The sequence below is a fragment of the Procambarus clarkii genome, chromosome 67 (genome assembly GCF_040958095.1).
Source record: "Procambarus clarkii isolate CNS0578487 chromosome 67, FALCON_Pclarkii_2.0, whole genome shotgun sequence".
Taxonomy (NCBI): domain Eukaryota; kingdom Metazoa; phylum Arthropoda; class Malacostraca; order Decapoda; family Cambaridae; genus Procambarus; species Procambarus clarkii.
In genome coordinates, this window is record NC_091216.1 from 23,150,324 (window position 1) to 23,175,026 (window position 24,703).

At 45.9% G+C, this 24,703-nt stretch overlaps 1 protein-coding gene and 1 long non-coding RNA gene across 8 annotated transcripts in view; one reads left to right on the forward strand and one right to left on the reverse strand.

The window, feature by feature from the left end:
* LOC123753162 (arginine kinase Pro c 2.0101-like) overlaps positions 1–24,703 on the reverse strand; it is a 94,271-nt gene that overhangs the window by 57,809 nt on the left and 11,759 nt on the right. Inside the window, exons 1-2 of one of the 6 annotated variants that reach the window (XM_069310446.1) lie at positions 14,032–14,108; positions 7,035–7,514 (exon numbers count right to left, since the gene is read on the reverse strand). The exons of 1 other annotated variant lie outside the window; for it this stretch is intronic. In XM_069310446.1, the coding sequence (XP_069166547.1) occupies positions 7,035–7,219 (185 nt within the window). In that variant the 5' untranslated portion in view covers positions 7,220–7,514; positions 14,032–14,108. 4 more of the 6 variants (XM_069310447.1, XM_069310450.1, XM_069310448.1 and 1 more) reach the window with 4 other exon arrangements.
* Positions 1–24,703, forward strand: part of LOC138355455 (uncharacterized) — a 92,910-nt gene that overhangs the window by 53,606 nt on the left and 14,601 nt on the right. Inside the window, exons 2-3 of one of the 2 annotated variants that reach the window (XR_011223936.1) lie at positions 690–901; positions 1,650–1,819. This is a non-coding gene — a long non-coding RNA (uncharacterized lncRNA). Of the gene's footprint in view, positions 1–304; positions 902–1,649; positions 1,820–24,703 lie in introns of those variants that run through there. The other variant, XR_011223935.1, reaches the window with a different exon arrangement.

Below are 24,703 nucleotides of genomic sequence, written 5' to 3' on the forward strand. Positions count from 1 at the left end.
TCTATTACCCGTTCCAGGCATCATAACTTGGTGGCTTGAGCACAGACACGCAACCCATGTGAGAGGATGATATGTAAACATTACCACTGGTAGATAGGCTATAATAATTACACATTGATAGAACATGTCCAGAAATTCATCTCTCTCTCTCTCTCTCTCTCTCTCTCTCTCTCTCTCTCTCTCTCTCTCTCTCTCTCTCTCTCTCTCTCTCTCTCTCTCTCTCTCTCTCTCTCTCTCGCTGTTTTTCACCTCATCTCATATATCGGAGTTCATATGCATGGCCTCTACCCCCCCCCCCCTGCACACACACATATATATGAGGGTACAGAAGCTGGTGACTTTTACGGGCTATTCATGCCCGTGCCACCTCTTGGGTGGCTTTAATCTTTATCAATCAATCAGGTGACCTATCACAGTAACAAGGTTATCGCGAATAACCGAACTCAATTACGGGATCACTATAGCCCGTGCTACATCGACATTTAGTTCTGAGTAGCTAAATCTAAAACAAGAAGAAGAAGAAGCAGGTGACAAGTTACAGCCCCGCTCCTGTGCCAGGTAAGTCCACTACGGGCTCGCCATAGCCCGTGCTACTTGCAACTTTTGGTTCCGAGAAGCTGAAGCTAAAGCAACAACAACACTTGACTCCCCATTCATATCAGCAGGTCTGAAGCTTTCTCTTCCCACAGTTCATCTGAAGCCTTACTCCACTGGCCTCCCTGGAACACGCTCCACACGCGGCTGTATAACCAGGTTCCCTAGTGCAGGCGATGAGTCATAATAACGTGGCTATCTTGAGGTTATCTTGAGATGATTCCAGGGCTTTAGTGTCTCCGCGGCCCGGTCCTCGGCCAGGCCTCCACCCCCAGGAAGCAGCCCGTGACAGCTGTCTAACTCCCAGGTACCTATTTACTGTTGGAATGGAGTATATATACCTGTTTATGTTCACATTTGTGTACTAATACATGCATTAACCATCCTTTGTTAAGTTCCACCCAATTAAAATTTTTATAAATATGGACCTCCCCCCCCCTCGGTATATTCACCTTGGCGTATACATAGTTCCCAAAGCCCCTTTTCACCACTACACATGTGTATAACTTATGTATAAATTCAATAGTGTATAGACTAAAAATCATACAACAACAACTCTATTATTCCGTCAAATCCAATATCGGAAACCTATCTCAGGAATTAACCGAAGACTTACCTATGATGTATACCAATGAACAAGTCCACAAGGGCCGTGACGAGGATTCGAACCTGCGTCCGGGAGCATCCCAGACGCTGCCTTAATCGACTGAGCTACGACAGGGTAAACAAGAGTTGAAACCGAAGTTCTACTGAACTTACTGGATCGAATCCTCGTCACGGCCCTTGATCGGATTTGTTCATTTGATGTATTACGTTAGTGTGATCTCTGTATGTAATGTATACCAATATATTGTAAACTGATAGATAGACGTTGCAATGAAAAAAAAGTTTGATATTAAAAATCAGGGTGAGCACATTAGGTGAAACTGTAAGCATAACACTACGTGATGACTGATTAAGACCCTTTGAGCCCTCTGTATGCCTTTTTGCGCTACAGCTCACAGGATGAGTATGGGGTGCACAATAAACTATTGCCTTTGGCCGGTCTTTCACAGTGTTCAAGAAAAAACTCGACAAACACCTTCGAAACATACCTGATCAACCAGACTGTGATTCATACGTCAGGCTGCGAGCAGCCGCGTGCAACAACAGCCTGGTTCATCAGACGATCTACCGGAAGCGAAAACCGGGCCGTGGGGCCATTGATCCCCGGAAGCTACACAAGGTAGGTAGATAGGTAACAGCACACAGGATGAGTATGGGGTGCACAATAAACCACCACTCACAGGATGAGTATGGGGTGCACAATAAACCACCACTCACAGGATGAGTATGGGGTGCACAATAAACCATCACTCACAGGATGAGTATAGGGTGCACAATAAACCACCACTCACAGGATGAGTATGGGGTGCACAATAAACCACCACTCACAGGATGAGTATGGGGTGCACAATAAACTACCACTCACAGGATGAGTATGGGGTGCACAATAAACCACCACTCACAGGATGAGTATAGGGTGCACAATAAACCACCACTCACAGGATGAGTATAGGGTGCACAATAAACCACCACTCACAGGATGAGTATAGGGTGCACAATAAACTACCACTCACAGGATGAGTATGGGGTGCACAATAAACCACCACTCACAGGATGAGTATAGAGTGCACAATAAACCACCACTCACAGGATGAGTATAGAGTGCACAATAAACCACCACTCACAGGATGAGTATGGGGTGCACAATAAACCATCACTCACAGGATGAGTATAGGGTGCACAATAAACCACCACTCACAGGATGAGTATGGGGTGCACAATAAAATATACGGAGTCACAACAAGTATTAACCACATATAACATATTCAGGGTAATAGAGATGGAAATAAACGAAATATTGAGTATCGTAGTTACATAGCAACACTGTGTGTCTGCCTCTATTAAATAAAAATAAATAAATGTTTATTCAGGTAAGGTACATACATATAAGATATTTTACAAAAATTGATACAGCTGGGTCAGGCCAGCAACTGGTTGGGTAACCCCGGCTGACACACCTTAGAGAAAGGAGGGAAGGGCCTCCATATATGCCTATACCCGATATAAGTATACCATACTTAACGGGAACAATTAAACAATTACATTAATAAACTGATAGTTGACAAGCCGGAGTTCACAAACTGATCACTCGACTCTGCGAGACCATTTAGGCTAGACTTTTACCCATGAATTGATTAATGTGGTGATGGGGGACTGTAGACGCCCCAGGGACCACTATAAGACAACTGTGACAGCCATGCGCTTCTCAATGACACCCTCACGCCATCTCTTGGCCACATTCTTCCCTCACGGCCGCTCTCACCCACCCCACCCGCCTCCCACACTGACGTATTCCCCCCCTCGCCTTATTTCCTCCCTCCCCCCATTTCCCTACCCGCCCCCATCTGCTCCCTATCGTATTCACCCTCCATCCCCCCTACCGCACCTCCCCACTAAGCAAACCCCAATAGGCTACGGCTACCTTACAACACCTATTCTCTCTCTGTCTCTCTCTCTCTCTCTCTCTCTCTCTCTCTCTCTCTCTCTCCTCCGCTCTCATTCTACCTGCCTTCACAAGTACAAACAGAAGACACACAGCACCCTCGTAAAGCACAAACTACCGAGAGACGACGGTAACTGGGATGTCAATATATTAACAAAATAAATCTTGCCATCACTTAAGAACAGAACACAAGGAGACATGATCACAACGTACAATATACTCACAAACACAAGGATCAATGTCCGCGAGATACAAGAGAAGAGCTCAGGTTATCGGGAGGGTACGGTGATCCAGAGGGTTGTAAGGAAGAGTAATGAGTGCAGGTTGTGAGCAAGATGAGTGAGGGAAGATGGTGAGTAAGATGAGTCAGAGCATGAGGAGGGAGAATAGCTAGACTAACTCCATACCTTGCATATAGTCACTAGAACAATATGGAAGATAGACATAGCCTAACCTACTCTATCCCTTTGATATATCTTTTATTGTCTCAATAAACGTACTTGAACAGACAACATGATCGGTGATCAGAATTCTGGGGTCCAGGAGCTACAGCCCAGTCTGTGACAGTGCAACTAGGCCATTATCTAAGACAGCATATGTAGGTTACTAGTATGGTAACCCGAGGCCCAAGTAGGGGAGTATAACCAGGGAAGTACGGCCCCTGGGAGACCTAATCGCCGTGTACGTGTCTGTGGTCACGTACACCACAGCAGTGCTTGTGTGCCTGCTTCACCTGTGTCCACCCATCAACCTGTCCTCTCTTTAGCACGTCACATTTTGACGTATACTCTACCTATGGACAAACACTGATGTGTCCCGTTTTCACTGTGTCCCGTTTTCACAGTGTTCCATTTTCTGTTAGTGTATCCTCTCGTTGGTTAGGTTGGGGCACTTAAGTACGACAGTTTCTTGACGTTGGGAACGCTCGGGAGAATGGGCTGACCATCACCCATTAGAGCTTGCATGTCGTGCGTCAGCTCTTGGGCCCCGGCTGGTCACCCATTGCTACGGCTCTTCCTTCTGAGAGGCGTAGAGCTTCTCATGTCACAGCAAACGACATTGGTAAACAATTCACTTGAAACCACGAACTACCAGAGCGGGAGAAAGAACGCACACATAGATGTTCGCATTAGGTGAGTACAAGGTCATTAGCCAACCGAAGTACCTAAAGTAGTTGACTTCATGGCACTGGAAGCACAAAGAGGGAGGAGAAGTGATCACGACATTCAAAGTAATGAGGGGAATTGACCAGGCAGAGTAAGATAGACACCAAGACCTTTTAACATGCGTTGGATGGGTTTCAGGTGGAAACTAAGCACTGGAATGAACCACAAGGATATTGGAAAGTTTGTTCCATGTCAGAACAGAACAAGAATGGAATGTGGTGAACAGGAACTCCACACACAGATCCAAACATTAATATAATATTACAGATCACAGAGTTTGGGGACTTGTATGCCAAATGAATGAGGAGAGGCGGGACCAAAGAGCTGAAGTACACACAGTTGTGGACATATGGTGTCCTACAACACACTAAAATGTTATATGGTACGTCCCTACGTCACCCCTGTACCCTTGGTACGTCCCTACATCCCCCATGTACTCTTGGTACCAGTTACTCAAGTATAGTATATCAGTGGATATATCACCCACTGATATAACGAAACAGATAACTCAGCCATAGTAACACAGCAAACACATATATAAACACAACAAAAGTAAACATCTAGCTCCCCCCATTCACCCGACGCATTCAGGAGAAAGATAGACGCAGATTACGAAGCAGAGAGATCAGACAGCTACCCAGAAAGGAGAAAGTTGTATTTGCCCTGTGTAATCCGTTTGTCGTCCCCCACCCCACCACTCCCAGATACTCCCCCTTCCCTGCCCCCACCCTGCCACAGCCCCACACCCTGCCACACCTCCCCACGCTCCCAGTCACACATCCCTACCCCAACAACCAACCACACACATCCCAACTGAGTGCTGGTGTACGTCCCTGACCAAACTACACGTAATTGTAATCTAATTGTAGTTGTAATCTACGCTGATGGTCCATGTGTTTCCCTCGCCTCGGTACACAGGTGTAGGCACGTACACACACACACCTGCATGCTGCTTTCTCATGCACAAACACCTGGTCAAGCTATTCGGAAGAATAAGATGTAATACGATGAGTAATAAGATGTAATACGATGAGTAATAAGATGTAATACGATGAGTAATAAGATGTAATACGATGAGTAATAAGATGTAATACGATGAGTATTGCGAAGGAAGACGAGACACCACACGCATGCGCCCTGCGCTCTAAACCCTTCACAGGTAATTTCAAACCTACGCTGACTATTGTACAGTGGCAGCTATACCTTCTGTAATCGCCAGAAAACCGTTCAGGATAATATTCGCCACGTATGTGAGACCAATATTATGTATGCAGCACAAATTGGAAAACAAAAGACATTTAAATTAATGGTGAAGTTCGATGATAATTGATAATTGACAAGTTTCGGTACCTCGGGGGTTAGTATCGGCTCTAACTCTTAAGAGGTACTATTCACACACACACACACGCACGCACGCAAGCCTCGCTTCAAGGACAGCAGTGTCCTGGATTGGTCATAAGGCATTCATGGCTCTACTGTAAATCGTGTACGCTCTTTATACTCAATGTCCCACCAGTTCTGTGCCCACGTGCCCTATGCCCCACCAGTTCTGTGCCCACGTGACTTAAAGATGGCGTGGCACGACCCAGGAGCAGCCAACTCTCGAAGAAATTCCACGGGTCCATCTAATTACCCAAAAGCCACAATATTGTCGCTTGGATCGTCGACTTCCTGTGGCGTCACCTGCCACTTAGTTTCGACTAATTTTGTTATAAAATGATATTATAGATGAAAAATATGTATTTTTTTTTATGTTCTACATTCCTCACACATCGAAAAATGAGGAATCGACGACGTTTCAACGAGGAATCAAGACTTTTTATGTATCGACAACAATACAAAAGATCCAAGCTCATTAATCCAGCCGCCAAACCCCCAGTTTATGAATGAATCGCGGTTTACACACAACTCACACCTGATGCAGCCCGTCCTCCAAACAAAGACCCAAAAGTTATTCTATGCACCCGCCAAACCCCCCTGTTTATGAATTAAAAGCGGTTTTCCGGCTTTTAATTCATAAACAGGGGGTTTGGCGGGTGCATGGAATCAATTTTGGGTCTTTGTTTGGAGGACGGGCTGGATTTCATTCGATCACTTCCCGAACACGTGCTTCACTGACGAATTTTGTTCGAACCACAACGCTGTAAATGCTTCACCCACGTAATACAAATAATCGCCAACAGAACCAAAACACCTACCCTAACCTACGCCTAACTATACATAGAAATTTTTATATATAATAATATTAATTTATATATGAGAACAAACCAATTTTTTAAACAGAATGCTAAAACTGATGAATGCGTCTGGGAAGGCTGGCCACTGTTTTAAACAGCCTAGTGTGAGGACAAGTTGGAGTTGTGAGTCGTGTGTATAGAGCTCTTCATTCATCAACAGAGGGTGGCTACTGGATCTAAGCTACCTGATCTTATGAGTCCCGGTTGCAAATGCTGATTAGATAATTTGCTTGCGCAAGATAACGTAAAGCTTGAGGGTTGATAAATGTTAATACCCCTTGGTTGCCAGTCTGCTCACTTGAGACTGGTAAAGCCAATCCCAGCTGCGTATATCCTGCTAGTTAGAATTTGAATTTACTCATAACAACTTACACAAATCAATTATGATTGGACTAATCACAGGAACAGGACTAATCACATTGGCGCTACCCAATTAATTCCGACCTTCGCGGCAAAATTAAAACTGTTAGTGGGAACCCACACGCCTACCTTCTCGATGCGCAGATTGGTTCGTCGTCCATCTTAATCCACCGTTCGGGCGCCGTCGCTGCCCTCTCCATCTGCCCGCCCGCGTTGGCGGCCTGGTGGAGGCGGTAGAGCATCACGCCGCCCACCAGCAGGTGCACCACGCCCACGCCCGCCAACACGTACAAGATAAAAGCACGAACGGTCATCTTTCGCGGTGTCTCCGTCAGTTCTCGGTCAAGTTAATCATAGGCGCGTAGTGCGGTTGAGGCTTTGGTTGACCGGCGGTCTCCGGGGGGTTGGTGTTGTGGGGGTTTAAGAGCTCACTTGGGTACGGTTCGAGCGGGGTTCGTGTCCTCGTCACCGGAGGTTCTTGTATGGGTTTCAGTAAACGCTTACCGAACTAAAGCTAAACAGCCATCTTGGCTTGACACTTTCTTTCCTTAACTACTTATTTTCCAGAGTAAATGTGATAACCAACAAAACAACACAGAAAACAATAATCTAAAGAAAAATATATTAAAATCATCAAAATAAAAAAGTTCCAAACAGAAAATACTAAGAATAAACAAGGTGAAGAACACAAGGTGTTTACAAAATAAGACATGAGGTGTTTACTAAAGTTCTGAGATACAGAGAAGAATGTAGAACAGTCGAGAAGGTTATATAATACGATGGATCCTGTCTTAATGGACTCCTTCCAGACAAACGCTTCGTGTAGCCTTCGAAGCCTTAGGCTAGGCCTTCGGCTTAGGCTAGGCCTTCGGCTTAGGCTAGGCCTTCGGCTTAGGCTAGGCCTTCGAAGCCTTAGGCTAGGCCTTCGGCTTAGGCTAGGCCTTCGGCTTAGGCTAGGCCTTCGGCTTAGGCTAGGCCTTCGGCTTAGGCTAGGCCTTCGGCTTAGGCTAGGCCTTCGGCTTAGGCTTAGCCTTCGGCTAAGGCTACACGCTTCGTGTAGCCTTAGCCTCGTGTCTAAATTAGCAATTTGCATGTTGACAACTCCTCAAGCCCAAATACTCATCATTTCCACGTAAATTAAATTGTTTAAATTTTGCCCCGAGGGGCGAGTTTATTGGGCAGCGCCACTCATCTTGTGAGTGAACACACCGCCATAGTGACAGTATTGGGCAGCGCCACTCATCTTGTGAGTGGACACACCGCCATAGTGACAGTATTGGGCAGCGCCACTCATCTTGTGAGTGAACACACCGCCATAGTGACAGTATTGGGCAGCGCCACTCATCTTGTGAGTGGACACACCGCCATAGTGACAGTATTGGGCAGCGCCACTCATCTTGTGAGTGAACACACCGCCATAGTGACAGTATTGGGCAGCGCCACTCATCTTGTGAGTGAACACACCGCCATAGTGACAGTATTGGGCAGCGCCACTCATCTTGTGAGTGAACACACCGCCATAGTGACAGTATTGGGCAGCGCCACTCATCTTGTGAGTGAACACACCGCCATAGTGACAGTATTGGGCAGCGCCACTCATCTTGTGAGTGAACACACCGCCATAGTGACAGTATTGGGCAGCGCCACTCATCTTGTGAGTGAACACACCGCCATAGTGACAGTATTGGGCAGCGCCACTCATCTTGTGAGTGAACACACCGCCATAGTGACAGTATTGGGCAGCGCCACTCATCTTGTGAGTGAACATACCGCCATAGTGACAGTATTGGGCAGCGCCACTCATCTTGTGAGTGAACACACCGCCATAGCAGAATGTACAACACTCCCCAATAGGAAGAAAACCCGCTGGGTTGTTCATCCTGTAACTTGTACCCAGACACAGCTGCGGACTTGCTTAACGTAATGGGGGCAAGTGATTAGATTCGCGGGTCTTCATTGTACCGAGGTCCAAGTCTATTCACTGTACCGGGTTCGAGACACTGTTAGTTATTATGAATAAGGAAAGAAGATGGAACTGAGGAAAAAGGAAATGATAATAAGAGCGACACTAAGAGAATGAACAGAACTGGGGAGTTTCGGATTCGATTCCCGGCCGAGGTAGGAATGGTTGGGCAATGTTTCCTTTCACCTAATGCCTCTGTTCACCTAACAATACACGGGTATCCGGGAGATAAGCAACCGTTGTCGGGTTTACATCCTGAGGGGGGGGGGGAGGGGAATCAATAGTTCAATACAAGCCTAAAGTATATCAATATATATATATATACACAGGCTTCCTGTCTCCCAGACAAAAGGAATTATATCATTACATCAGTGCAGAAGAGACGAGATTTGGAACAGGGGGTGACTGACATGTCTTAACGGGGCTCTGCGGTGTTACCGGGGTTCCTCTAGTCATCCCAACCCCGCGGCCCACACACGTACACACGTACACACACACACACACACGTACACACGTACACTCGTACACACACACACACACACGTACACACACACACACACACACACACACACACACACACACACACACACACACACACACACACACACACACACACACACACACTAAAGGAGCTCGGGAGGAACAAAGCAGCTGGCCCAGATGGCGTTTCACCATGGGTTCTGAGAGAATGTGCATCTGAACTCAGCATTCCACTTCACCTGATCTTTCAGGCATCCCTGTGTACAGGAATCGTAGCAGACGTGTGGAAACAGGCTAACATAGTTCCAATCTACAAAAGTGGCAGCAGGGAAGACCCCCTCAATTATAGACCTGTATCATTGACAAGTGTAATAGTGAAAGTATTGGAAAAGCTAATCAAAACTAAATGGATAGAACACCTGGAGAGAAATGATATAATATCAGACAGACAGTATGGTTTTCGATCTGGAAGATCCTGTGTATCGAATTTACTCAGTTTCTATGATCGAGCCACAGAGATATTACAGGAAAGAGATGGTTGGGTTGACTGCATCTATCTGGACCTAAAAAAGGCTTTCGACAGAGTTCCACATAAGAGGTTGTTCTGGAAACTGGAAAATATTGGAGGGGTGACAGGTAAGCTTCTATCATGGATGAAAAATTTTCTGACTGATAGAAAAATGAGGGCAGTAATCAGAGGCAATGTATCAGAATGGAGAAATGTCACAAGTGGAGTACCACAGGGTTCAGTTCTTGCACCAGTGATGTTTATTGTGTACATAAATGATCTACCAGTTGGTATACAGAATTATATGAACATGTTTGCTGATGATGCTAAGATAATAGGAAGGATAAGAAATTTAGATGATTGTCATGCCCTTCAAGAAGACCTGGACAAAATAAGTATATGGAGCACCACTTGGCAAATGGAATTTAATGTTAATAAATGTCATGTTATGGAATGTGGAATAGGAGAACATAGACCCCACACAACCTATATATTATGTGAGAAATCTTTAAAGAATTCTGATAAAGAAAGAGATCTAGGAGTGGTTCTGGATAGAAAACTATCACCTGAGGACCACATAAAGAATATTGTGCAAGGAGCCTATGCAATGCTTTCTAACTTCAGAATTGCATTTAAATACATGGATGGCGATATACTAAAGAAATTGTTCATGACTTTTGTTAGGCCAAAGCTAGAATATGCAGCTGTTGTGTGGTGCCCATATCTTAAGAAGCACATCAACAAACTGGAAAAGGTGCAAAGACATGCTACTAAGTGGCTCCCAGAACTGAAGGGCAAGAGCTACGAGGAGAGGTTAGAAGCATTAAATATGCCAAAACTAGAAGACAGAAGAAAAAGAGGTGATATGATCACTACGTACAAAATAGTAACAGGAATTGATAAAATCGACAGGGAAGACTTCCTGAGACCTGGAACTTCAAGAACAAGAGGTCATAGATTTAAACTAGCTAAACACAGATGCCGAAGAAATATAAGAAAATTCACCTTCGCAAATAGAGTGGTAGACGGTTGGAACAAGTTAAGTGAGAAGGTGGTGGAGGCCAAGACCGTCAGTAGTTTCAAAGCGTTATATGACAAAGAGTGCTGGGAAGACGGGACACCACGAGCGTAGCTCTCATCCTGTAACTACACTTAGGTAATTACTTAGGTAATTACACACACACACACACACACACACACGTACTTTGTATACCACATATGTCAGGCCAATCCTGGAGTATGCAGCCCCAGCATGGAGTCCATATCTAGTCAAGGATAAGACTAAACTGGAAAAGGTTCAAAGGTTTGCCACCAGACTAGTACCCGAGCTGAGAGGTATGAGCTACGAGGAGAGACTACGGGAATTAAACCTCACTTCGCTGGAAGACAGAAGAGTTAGGGGGGACATGATCACCACATTCAAGATTCTGAAGGGGATTGATAGGGTAGATAAAGACAGTCTATTTAACACAAGGGGAACACGCACAAGGGGACACAGGTGGAAACTGAGTGCCCAAATGAGCCACAGAGATATTAGAAAGAACTTTTTTAGTGTCAGAGTGGTTGACAAATGGAATGCATTAGGGGGTGATGTGGTGGAGGCTCACTCCATACACAGTTTCAAGTGTAGATATGACAGAGCCCGATAGGCTCAGGAATCTGTACACCTGTTGATTGACGGTTGAGAGGCGGGACCAAAGAGCCAGAGCTCAACCCCCGCAAACACAACTAGGTGAGTACGTACACACACACACACACTCTCCCATACACACAGGTAGAGACAGTCACGGATAGAGAGTGACAAACACAGTTGAAAAGTGACACAGAGACACAAGTTGGATAGTAATTAAAAGCACCAAGTAGAGCCAGATTTACGCTATGTATACTCATTGAGATCACCAATGACTATTTAACCTGCTCTCAGAAGACCGTGGTTTTGCCACCTGGGATGAGAAGTGGTAAGGAGTCCACCACGTAGCATCACAAGACACAAGAGACAGGACAAGTGCACCAGGGAGACACAAGAGACAGGACAAGGACACCAGGGAGACACAAGAGACAGGACAAGGACACCAGGGAGACACAAGAGACAGGACAAGGACACCAGGGAGACACAAGAGACAGGACAAGGACACCAGGGAGACACAAGAGACAGGACAAGGACACCAGGGAGACACAAGAGACAGGACAAGTGCACCAGGGAGACACAAGAGACAGGACAAGGACACCAGGGAGACACAAGAGACAGGACAAGGACACCAGGGAGACACAAGAGACAGGACAAGTGCACCAGGGAGACACAAGAGACATATCTAGAGAAATTTTCTACTCCCAGGCTGAAGCACGCCGCTGTCTCAGGCAACACCACGACACATACAGGGGCGTGACGGCTGAGTGGACAGCGCTCAGGATTCGTAATCCTGTGGCCCGGGTTCGATCCCCGGCGGCGGCGGAAACAAATGGGCAGTTCCCCCCCCCCCTGATGCCTCTATTCACCTAGCAGTAAATAGGCAACTGGGAGTTAAAACAGCTGCTACGGGCTGTGGTGTGTGTGTGTGTGAAGTTTAAACAAATCAATTGATTGACAGTTGAGAGGCGGGCCCAAAGAGCCAGAGCTCAATCCCCGTAAGCACAACTAGGTGAGTACAAATAGGTGAGTACTTAGTAGGCTTCTGAACTGTAACTTGCTTAGCTAAATGAATTGTGGGGTTCAGTCCCTGAGCCCATTATGTGCCTCTGTAACCCTTTCCACTACCGCCCACAAGATGGGTATGGGGTTATCTTGAGGTTATCTTGAGATGATTTCGGGGCTTTTTTTTAGTGTCCCCGCGGCCCGGTCCTCGACCAGGCCTCCACCCCCAGGAAGCAGCCCGTGACAGCTGACTAACACCCAGGTACCTATTTTACTGCTAGGTAACAGGGGCATAGGGTGAAAGAAACTCTGCCCATTGTTTCTTGCCGGCGCCTGGGATCGAACCCAGGACCACAGGATCACAAGTCCAGCGGGGTGCATAATAAATGAACTAAACTAACTAACTGAAGCTTCAGGATATACGGCGGTTGCATCGGCTCCGGGAGATTTATTGCTTTCCAACTTTAGAATAATTAAGTAAGAGGAAGAAGAACAAGTGTTCTCTTATGGCGCTGTGAGATTTATACATGTGAGACTTGAATATTCATGTTTCCAATGGATGTATTAATGCTTGTATTGTCCATCACCGCCAGCAGTATGGTGGACCTGCCCCACTACAAGATCAACCTTCATTATAATTACTCCTTGGAAAACTAGCAATGTTCTTACTAAACCCATTAATGAGCTGACCAATAACCTCTTTCATATCCTAGCCAGCGTTCCACCTAGCTATGGTGTCTGGTAACAGGCATAACATACCTGGGTCCTAAATATGACACTATGACCGTAGTCTTCAGAACTATTACTCAACACCCCATATGGTAACACCGTCTCCTGGCCCCACTTAGGCTTTCTGGGTTGATTTTTTTTTGTTTGTTATTGCAGAATTTATATGTTTGGATGGCGATTGAGATGATTTAATGATCAAGAGTATTGCAAACTAAAGCTGGATATATGTGAGTAATTCTTTACACGTTTATGAAACAAATCACTAAATTATAATTTTGTTAAAATCTGGCATCGGTGCATGTTGCCAACGAGTTGGTCTTGGATTAATTTTCTTGTTATTTATTATTTGATCACGTACTCTATATCTATCCAGATGAATACATAAAGAATAATTTAGTTGGTCAACAATGCACAACCAACCGGTCTCACCATCCCCCACAACAGCTCGTGTGGATCACTGTTGTTAAAGATTACAGCATCCTAAATTACAAGCAATCTAATCCATATATATTTTTTGACCTATACATATCTTTTCAAAGACGCGGCATTTCAGTTTTCATATCAACACTTAGACATCTGTAGGCATTAAGACCCGCAATATATATGTATATATATATTACCTCTTCACTGAGTAATTTGTGCATATACGAACGGCGCCCATCAGCTGGTTGATCAGCTGATGGGCGGCGGCCACGTGTACCCCAGCCACCACCACGTGCCAGCTCACCCCTACGGTCACTGGCACCCACCATCCCCACCTCGAGGCACTCCGCCCTCACACTGCACATTACGGTACCAAAACACCAGGATATACCAGCTGTACTGGGTGTATTTTCCCACACCACGCAACTCAAGGGACACACACACATCGAGTCACACTTGTGGGAGTGAGAGGTAGTGTGGGGGGGGGGAGTGTGGAGGATGTGGCACCACCGCCTCATAACCTCGCCACAAACCCCGCCATATCACCCTCATTCACCTCAATAACCTCACTCATACACGTGTATTACACCCGCTGTATTATACTAGCATACAATGCTGCAATAATAATTAATAAGGTAAACAAATTCTGTACACTAAGAGCTTTGGACAAGCATATGTGGGCTGCTACCTTGGAGGTTTCACAATGGTCTTATGTAAGCCCTTACCTCTGAGCTAAGAGGTAAGTATTGGCAGTTAATGCAATGTTAACCAGATATCCTTCATTTATATAGCGAGATACCAAGCTACCAGGAATGATATCACGCCCTACACAACCTTTCCCGGTTGATAGGCTGTTAATGGCGGGAGGGAGGGAGGGTAGCCAGCCCCGATATAAGGGCCCACCGACACACACACCACCCTCTCAGGCCCCCTTAACCTGGTGATGCTCTCTCCTCTCCCAGTCCTACTTGCTCTCTCCTCTCCCAGTCCTCTCACTACTTGCTCTCTCCTCTCCCAGTCCTCTCACTACTTGCTCTCCCTCACACCACCTGCACCACTACTGACAATAACAATGAGTGATCTGTATATCAGTGGGAGAGAGGCAGAAGTGGAAGGGATGTTTGGCGATTGAGAGGGAATGTGGGGTGAGGGAGGGTGTGTGTGGAGAGGTTGCTGAGGGTAAATTTGGGGAGAGTTGTTAAGGTTATGGGAGAAAGGAAAGGGGGGAGGGGGGGGAGATGGAGGGGGGAGAAAAGCCGTCTGGCTGGGTCTGAGTCACACATTGTACACACTCTACTGATTGTTGTACAGCGCCTCCCTCCTCCATCACTAGTGTCTCTCTCCTCACATCTCTCACTACTCTCTCTCCACACAATCTCACTACTATCTCTCTCTCTCTCTTCCCACAATCTCTCACTACTATCTCTCTCTCTCCACAATCTCTCACTACTATCTCTCCCCACAATCTCTCACTACTATCTCTCTCTCTCCCCACAATCTCTCACTACTATCTCTCTCTCTCCCCACAATCTCTCACTACTATATCTCTCTCCCCACAATCTCTCACTACTATATCTCTCTCCCCACAATCTCTCACTACTATATCTCTCTCCCCACAATCTCTCACTACTATATCTCTCTCCCCACAATCTCTCACTACTATATCTCTCTCCCCACAATCTCTCACTACTATATCTCTCTCCCCACAATCTCTCACTACTATATCTCTCTCCCCACAATCTCTCACTACTATATCTCTCTCCCCACAATCTCTCACTACTATATCTCTCTCCCCACAATCTCTCACTACTATATCTCTCTCCCCACAATCTCACCTCATCACAGCCCCCCCTTTCCCCTTCTCACCATGGCCTCCATCACCACCATCTACCTCACCACCATCTCCTTCACCATCACCACCAACTTCCTCACCTCCACTACACCCTCACCACCACCACAAGGAAGGTAACCATACAGGAAACTGCTAAAAGAAATAATCTGGCGTGGATATAGTTCCCAACACGAACACCAGAGGCACACACAAACACAGTAACATCAGCAGCACACGAGATGGTAAACAGTGCACTTGGAAACTTATATAAAGACTCTTTCAACATAACCGATACAATCTATGCGAAGCCACTACTAGATACGCAGCACAGGCGTGGAATCCGCACCTTAGAAGGCACATAATTAAACTTGAAATAGTGTAGAAGTCTGCAACAAGTCTAAGGTCTAATTTAAGACGCCTGAGCTACGAGGGCAAGTTAATCTGATATTTTTTAACCCACTCTCACAAACCTAGAGATGAGAAGACACGCAGGGGATATGATCACTATATACAAGCTACTGCGGGGAATAAGAGCATGAGGAACCTCTTTAAAGTGAAACAAAATAGAGCATGTGGATAGAAGTGGAAAATGGAAACACAAATGAATGGAAGAAATGTAAGCCAATATTCATACCCTGTGTTCTCACCTAGTTGTGCTTACGGGAGTTGAGCTCTGGCTCTTTGGTCCCGCCTCTCAACCGTCAATCAACAGGTGTACATCTATCATCATCTGTGTGTGGTGTGTGTGTGGTCAGCATGGAGCATGCAGGTGGATGGGGTGGTGGTGGAAGCCACCTCCAGCAACTGCTTCATGGCCAGATACGACAAAGGACTCGAATGTGACTCTTGACATTCGGACTCTGCCCGAAACGCTTTGCGTAATAGTGGCTTTAGGCATTGTATGTACTAGCTCTATCTATAAATCCATCAACTTTTGTATCTTACCTTGTATGTATGTACTTTACCTGAATAAAAAAAATTTGTATTTGTATTTGTAATGTCAGTAAAGTTACGATAACGTACTTCACGGCCTGTAGATGGAGATGGGAGCATAAAGAGCTAACCCTCACTTTCCCATAGTCACTGTTATGTAAGCACCACCTCAACTAACCCTGCATCCCTTTCATAACAATTATTCTACTGTTCCCTCCCCACAACCTCAACAACCACATCAACCCCCAACAACCAGAACTCTCACCACCACCCCATCACCCATTACCTGTTGATTGACGGTTGAGAGGCGGGACCAAAGAGCCAGAGCTCAACCCCCGCAAACACAACTAGGTGAGTACAGCTGCCACATCAACATCCTAGCTACTCATACCACCAGCGGATGTCACCAGCGGAGTCTCACAGGGCTCTGCACTTGGACCCATCCTGTTTCTAATACTGAATATGTAAACGATCTACCAGCGGGTATAGACTCATTCCTCTCAATGTTGGCTAATGATGCAAAAATTATGAGAAGAATCAAGACAGATGAAGATAAACTGAGACGACAGGACGACCTGGACAAACTGGAGGAATGGTCTAGAAAATGGCTATTAAAGTTCAACTCAGGAAAGTGTAAAGTAATGAAATTAGGCGAAGGGAGCAGAAGGTTGAACACAAGGCACCATCTGGGAAGTGAAGTCCTGCAAGAGACAAATAGAGAGAAAGATCTGGGGGTTGATATCAAACCGAATAGGAGAATATATAGGTGAGTACACACACACACACACACCCACTCATAGCCTGTCGCTAAACAATGAAATGAAAATAAGGCTTGGAACAAATTTAGAGAACAAAGAACCAAAGCAGATTGAACAGAATTAATAACAAATGCACAACACTAAAATTACAAGAAAAACAAGACAAACCAAGAAAATGACAAAGCACGTAAGGAAAGACAATGACTGACCAAGTGACCAGACTGAGCCAAAGACAAGAGAGAACATAGATAAACCGATAAAATGTGCTTCCAGAAACGTCTTAGGAATGAAGTATTGAACATAACATTGTATTATTGAACATAGTATTGAATAATAATGTTTGATTGGGTGAAGTTCGGCATTTTTACCAGCGTGAGTGGGAACCTGATTCACTCTTCTCTGATTGGTTAGCATGTTCATATTGTATTGATTTTTGGGGGGCTAGGCTAGGCTGTCCCACGGCATTCTCTGCCTGGCATTGTCCAAGCCGTTGTCGTGCCGCGCTCTCCAGTCTTATTTATTTATATATATATAAGAAGGTACATTGGGTTTGTGAGAGTACATAGCATTGATGTGTTTACATTCTTATAAAGCACTAGTACGCACAGCGTTTCGGGCAGGTAATATTATGGATAATAGTGGTAATATTGTGGATAATAATGGTAATATTGTAGATAATATGGTAATATTGTGGATAATATGGTAATATTGTCGATCACTCTACCCCCCTTTGTGCTTCCTACTACTACATTAGTCCCATAATATTGGTTAGTGAGCTACGCTTACATTGAGGTTCCTTATGTGTGCTTTATCTCTATCTTCATTTTTTTTTTTTTGGGGGGAAGGGCTTTTATGCAATTTTTTCCTTTGTCCTGCTCTTTCTTCTCCTCCTCCAGGTGTGTCCTATTCCCCTTCTAAGTGAGCCCTCATCCTTCCAAGATGGCCCCTATTCCTCTTCTAAGTGAGCCCTCATCCTCCCAAGATGGCCCCTATTCCCCTTCTAAGTGAGCCCTCATCCTTCCAAGATGGCCCCTATTCCTCTTCTAAGTGAGCCCTCATCCTCCCAAGATGGCCCCTATTCCTCTTCTAAGTGAGCCCTCATCCTTCCAAGATGGTCCCTATTCCTCTTCTAAGTGAGCCCTCATCCTCCCAAGATGGCCCCTATTCCTCTTCTAAGTGAGCCCTCATCCTCCCAAGATGGCCCCTATTCCTCTTCTAAGTGAGCCCTCATCCTCCCAAGATGGCCCCTATTCCTCTTCTAAGTGAGCCCTCATCCTCCCAAGATGGCCCCTATTCCTCTTCTAAGTGAGCCCTCATCCTTCCAAGATGGCCCCTATTCCTCTTCTAAGTGAGCCCTCATCCTCCCAAGATGGCCCCTATTCCTCTTCTAAGTGAGCCCTCATCCTTCCAAGATGGCCCCTATTCCTCTTCTAAGTGAGCCCTCATCCTCCCAAGATGGCCCCTATTCCTCTTCTAAGTGAGCCCTCATCCTCCCAAGATGGCCCCTATTCCTCTTCTAAGTGAGCCCTCATCCTCCCAAGATGGCCCCTATTCCTCTTCTAAGTGAGCCCTCATCCTCCCAAGATGGCCCCTATTCCCCTTCTAAGTGAGCCCTCATCCTTCCAAGATGGCCCCTATTCCTCTTCTAAGTGAGCCCTCATCCTTCCAAGATGGCCCCTATTCCTCTTCTAAGGAGACCCTCCTCTACATATGTGTATCTGTATATATAACAAATCTATGTAAGAGTATATGTGTAAGTTGGCATAAGAATTGCATTTCACCTTTGCAAACGCACATTAGTCACATAATTACGTATAAAAGAACATACCTCGGACACTGTCTGTATAGGACAGACACGAATGTATGTAATTATCTATGTAGGCGAGATTAGCGTTTTAAAAACACTGCAATCACCTTCTGTGGTTGATTGTTGCGATAAATCACCGAACTTCAGGTATAACACGATCTCTAACCCGCGTCCAAGGAGGTCACAAGAAAATGTATATATGCTGGTTAGCATTGTGAATGGTAACCAGCACCGTCTGTAGTAGAAAATACTATTACTACTACTACTACTATTACTACTACTACTACTACTATTACTACTACTACTACTATTACTACTACTACTACTACTACTACTACTACTACTACTACTACTACTACTACTACTACTACTACTACTACTACTAATAATAATAATAATAATAATAATAATAATAATAATAATAATAATATTAATAATATAGGCTCACGCCTATAACCCCCCATATAACCCTCACCTAGCCCCATATAACCTCACCCAGCCCTTATAACTGGAGATCCTGGCAGTCGGTAGCGTAGTGGTCTACGCATCCTCAGTTCACAACCAAGAGACCCGGGCTCAATCCCCTGACACGCAGGCCAGAAACGCTTGAGCACGTTTCCTTTCACCTGAAGGTTTAGCTAGCAGTAAAAATAAGTACCAAGAGAGTTCGGCAAGTGTTGGGGGCTGCAGGCTAGAGAATTAAGGTCAGCAGTTGGCCGAAGGTGTCCTCCAACAGCCTATGTACAGTTGACCAGACCACACACTAGAAGTTGAAGGGACGACGACGACGACGTACAGCCTATGTACAGGCTTCCCATTTTCTTTGTAAGCAACAGAAATCCAACGAGTGTTAAAATGGTATACTGTCTATTTTTTTGTGTTTAAACAATAAGTATTAAGAATCATGTTTAAGTGAGCGATAGGATAGCACATTACCTGAACCGCGGAGCTCCACCACTACTCACCTGTAAAGAGACAAATTTAACGTTAATTAACATAAATGGTGAAGGGGGAGAACTGGCTGTAAGGTTTGACCCCGGGCAAGATTCGGACAATAACAAAAGACCTTCATGACCATGTCAGTCAAGATACAGATGTGCACCTCCGGTTACAGTTCCTGAAACGACGGTGAGACTCTTCAACGCCGCTACAGCCTACAGGATGGGTACAGCGATCATCATGCTGGTATCTGTCAATTTTTATCACATGGTAAAGTTGAAGGAAATTGCGTAATCAATCCCTCTACCGGCGATTGACCTCGTGCATGACCTTCTTAACGACAATCAATAGAGCTTCTTAATAGCAAGGACTGATCTTACGACCTGACAAGATTGACAGGACCCGTGGAGACAGGTCCTACCGATGTTTGCAGTAATGAGTACAGTATTCTTTGGATCACAGGGTCCTATAGCGCAAGAGTTCACAAGCCTCCCTCGACTGTGAGCAGAGGACGTAAGCTACTGTGCTACAGTGCTGTAACTTTTTATTTTGTATTTTGTTTACACAGATGGGCATAGGAGCAGCCGACTTCCGAGGGGTTCCTGTTACAAGCTGAGATTAATTTTTTTTTTTTTAATTTTGCCCCGAGGGGCGAGTTTATTGGGCAGCGCCACTCATCCTGTGAGTGGACACACCGCCATAGTGACGGTATTGGGCAGCGCCACTCATCCTGTGAGTGGACACACCGCCATAGTGACAGTATTGGGCAGCGCCACTCATCCTGTGAGTGGACACACCGCCATAGTGACAGTATTGGGCAGCGCCACTCATCCTGTGAGTGGACACACCGCCATAGTGACAGTATTGGGCAGCGCCACTCATCCTGTGAGTGGACACACCGCCATAGTGACGGTATTGGGCAGCGCCACTCATCCTGTGAGTGGACACACCGCCATAGTGACAGTATTGGGCAGCGCCACTCATCCTGTGAGTGGACACACCGCCATAGTGACAGTATTGGGCAGCGCCACTCATCCTGTGAGTGGACACACCGCCATAGTGACAGTATTGGGCAGCGCCACTCATCCTGTGAGTGGACACACCGCCATAGTGACAGTATTGGGCAGCGCCAGTCATCCTGTGAGTGGACACACCGCCATAGTGACAGTACTGGGCAGCGCCACTCATCCTGTGAGTGGACACACCGCCATAGTGACAGTATTGGGCAGCGCCAGTCATCCTGTGAGTGGACACACCGCCATAGTGACAGTATTGGGCAGCGCCACTCATCCTGTGAGTGGACACACCGCCATAGTGACAGTATTGGGCAGCGCCACTCATCCTGTGAGTGGACACACCGCCATAGTGACAGTATTGGGCAGCGCCACTCATCCTGTGAGTGGACACACCGCCATAGTGACAGTATTGGGCAGCGCCAGTCATCCTGTGAGTGGACACACCGCCATAGTGACAGTATTGGGCAGCGCCACTCATCCTGTGAGTGGACACACCGCCATAGTGACAGTATTGGGCAGCGCCACTCATCCTGTGAGTGGACACACCGCCATAGTGACAGTATTGGGCAGCGCCACTCATCCTGTGAGTGGACACACCGCCATAGTGACAGTATTGGGCAGCGCCACTCATCCTGTGAGTGGACACACCGCCATAGCAGCATGTACAACACTCCCCAATAGGAAGAAAACCCGCTGGGTTGTTCATCCTGTCACTTGTACCCAGACACAAGCTGAGATCTTTAACCCTTCCCACAGCTCATGGTAAGCCTTACCCCTACTAGGTTCAGTGCCGCGGGTCTATGGTGTGCCTCTGTAACCTTCCACCACCTCTCACACTAATGGGAATAGGGTGCAAAATTAACTGAATGAAAAAAAAAAATTCATTCAAAACTTCTACTCCCAGCGTCAGATAACCCACGTGGCCCCCAAAATAATCTATAAAAATGATTACCTGGCAACTACGAGCAGCTGGAGCCAACTTCTTTATGAATGAATGAATGAATGAATCAGATTGTAGCTCCCCTCCATCTTAGACTATACATATTCATTAAAAAAATAAGTAAACACACACAAACAAAATAAATACTCTAAACCTCAATTGATTTATATCAATCAATTATTATTTATAAAATATAGTGACATATAAGAATGTAATAAGTTATAATTTAGCTTACAATTTGAAAGGTGACATATAGTGGAATAAAGAAAGATAGTTATGGCGAAGTCACCGCTAACACAAGAGTAGTAATCTACCGTTTTCTATGACTCGGGAGCCAATCGTTATAATTCCTATGTAGGTCAACAGGGGCATCACGTTGGAATGGCTGGTGTCATTGTTCTTTGAAAAGTGCCGAAGGTCGATAAAGGTCAAGTGTCAACACAGGGCAGTGGACGCAGGTTCGAATCCTCGTCACAGCCCTTGTGGATTTGTTCACAGGACAGTGGCTTACACTGTCATTCTCACAAGGGACCACCAGAAAATCCCAAGCTATGTACTACAAGGTGTTACGCAGCGAAGTCTTATAATTTCAAAGATTAAATCACAGTCTGTTGAACAAAATTACTCGTTCCAGGTAGAAGTGAATTAAATTATATATTTTTCCACACGTATGTGTACCTACCTTAAACATACATATACATTAGTACAACTAATGTATATTATTATAAGTAATGTATTACAAAGTAATTTATTTATTATAACTAGGTGAACACACACACACTTCCTAATGCATTCCATTTATTAACTCCTCTGACACTAAACAAATGATTTCTAATGTCGTTATGGCTCATTTGGGCACTCAATGTCCTCTTGTGGTAAATAAACTGTCTTTGTCTACCTTATAAATTCCTTGGAGTATCTTGTATGTGGTAATCATGTCCCCCCCAAACTCTCCTGTCGCTGGAAGACACAAAACTAACAAGGAAATAGAATAGACAAGCCTCGAGTAATTACGCATGAGTGGCATTCTACACGAACAAGCACACAGATGAAGCCACTGAGACATTATAAATAACTTTTTCAGTGTCACACGATTACATGGAATACATAAAGAAGTTTATTACGCAACAGAGTTAGGACTGAAAGTTGAGAGGCGAGACCAAAGAGCTGAAGTTCAACCCCTCCCTCCTGTGTACCCCAAGACCTACCAGCCACCATCGTGTCCTCCTGGAATCCGACGGTCCGTTTTCTGTGGTGTGGTGCCGGAGGGCGGCGAGTCTTCGATCGTGGGTGTGAGAGGGCGGCTGAGGAGGTCCATCACCACCAGCACCCCGACACCGCTCACCACACCCACGACCACCACCACCGTCCATGGAGACGGACGCCACATTGCTCCCCACGAGAAGTGGGCCTCTGATGCGCTCTCTCGCCTCAAAGGGGAGAGAGAGAGAAAGAGGTGGTGGTGGGGGGGAAGAGAGCGAAAGAATGGTTATACTGGCGCGCGGTAACTCTACCGTTGGACTGACGCCATTATCTGCCAGTAGGTTTCCCTCCACCACCTCACTGCCCACCCGGAACATCCACCTTCCCCCCTTAATTTTGGCTATACTGGTATTCATACTCTCTCAGCCTATCCCTCTCTCCTTCCCTGCCTAAATGATCAGTGTCTCCTCCCCCTCTACAGATATCTACCTGGAAGATATCAAATTCTCACCACCTGCCTCCCCCAAGGCGCTGTGACCGCCCCCCTCCAAGGTTAATGGGGTCACACAGACCACGTGGAGGCAGGTGCGCAAGCTACAGCAGAAGGTGGTGGTGGTGGTTGAGGGGAAAGGCACTGGAAGAAGGGGGGAAAGTAGATGGTAGTGGAGTTTGGAAAGTTGGAATGAGGGTGACGGTGGAGGAGGAGTGACCTTGGAGTGACAAGTCAACTGTCTCTCTCCTCACACGTCTGGCAGCGCTACTCCCATGATGATAGATGTCTGTGACAGGAACCTGACGGGTTCTGTCAGGATCCTGACGGGGGCTCCCTATTCCTGAATAGGGGGGGGGGGCCCTGACAGCTGAGTGAACAGTGCTTCGGATTCGTAGTCTTGAGGTTCCGGGTTCGATCCCCGGTGGAGGCAGAAACAAATGGGCAGAGTTTCTTTCACGAAACTCTTTCCTGCTGTTACCTAGCAGTAAATAGGTACCTGGGAGTTAGACAGCTTCTACGGGCTGCTTCGTGTACTCACCTAGTTGTGTTTGCGGGGGTTGAGCTCTGGCTCTTTGGTCCCGCCTCTCAACCGTCAATCAACAAGGCAGGTGTGTGTGTATGTGTGCGGAAAAGCAAAAATGATAGTCGATTGACGGTTGAGAGGCGGGCCGAAAGAGCAGAGCTCAACCCCCGCAAGCACAACTAGGTTAATACAACTAGATGAATACTTGGAAGACACCCGAGGTGGTGGTGGTTGTCATCTCCATGAAGGTGTGTGTGTGTATTTACCATAATCCCAAAATAATGTATGTAATGTTTTGTACAAAATACTGTTCTATATCTTAAAACATTTGTTACGGAAGAACACTGGTCCAGGAGAGGCTGGTTAACACCCAACACTGTAGGAAGGCCATACGAGGCAGGTCCTGTTTATACCAAGCACTGGACGTCCACATGAAGCAGGTTCTGTCCATATGAAGCAGGTTCTGTCCATATGAAGCAGGTTCTGTCCATATGAAGCAGGTTCTGTCTATATGAAGCAGGTTCTGTCCATATGAAGCAGGTTCTGTCCATATGAAGCAGGTTCTGTCCATATGAAGCAGGTTCTGTCCATATGAAGCAGGTTCTGTCCATATGAAGCAG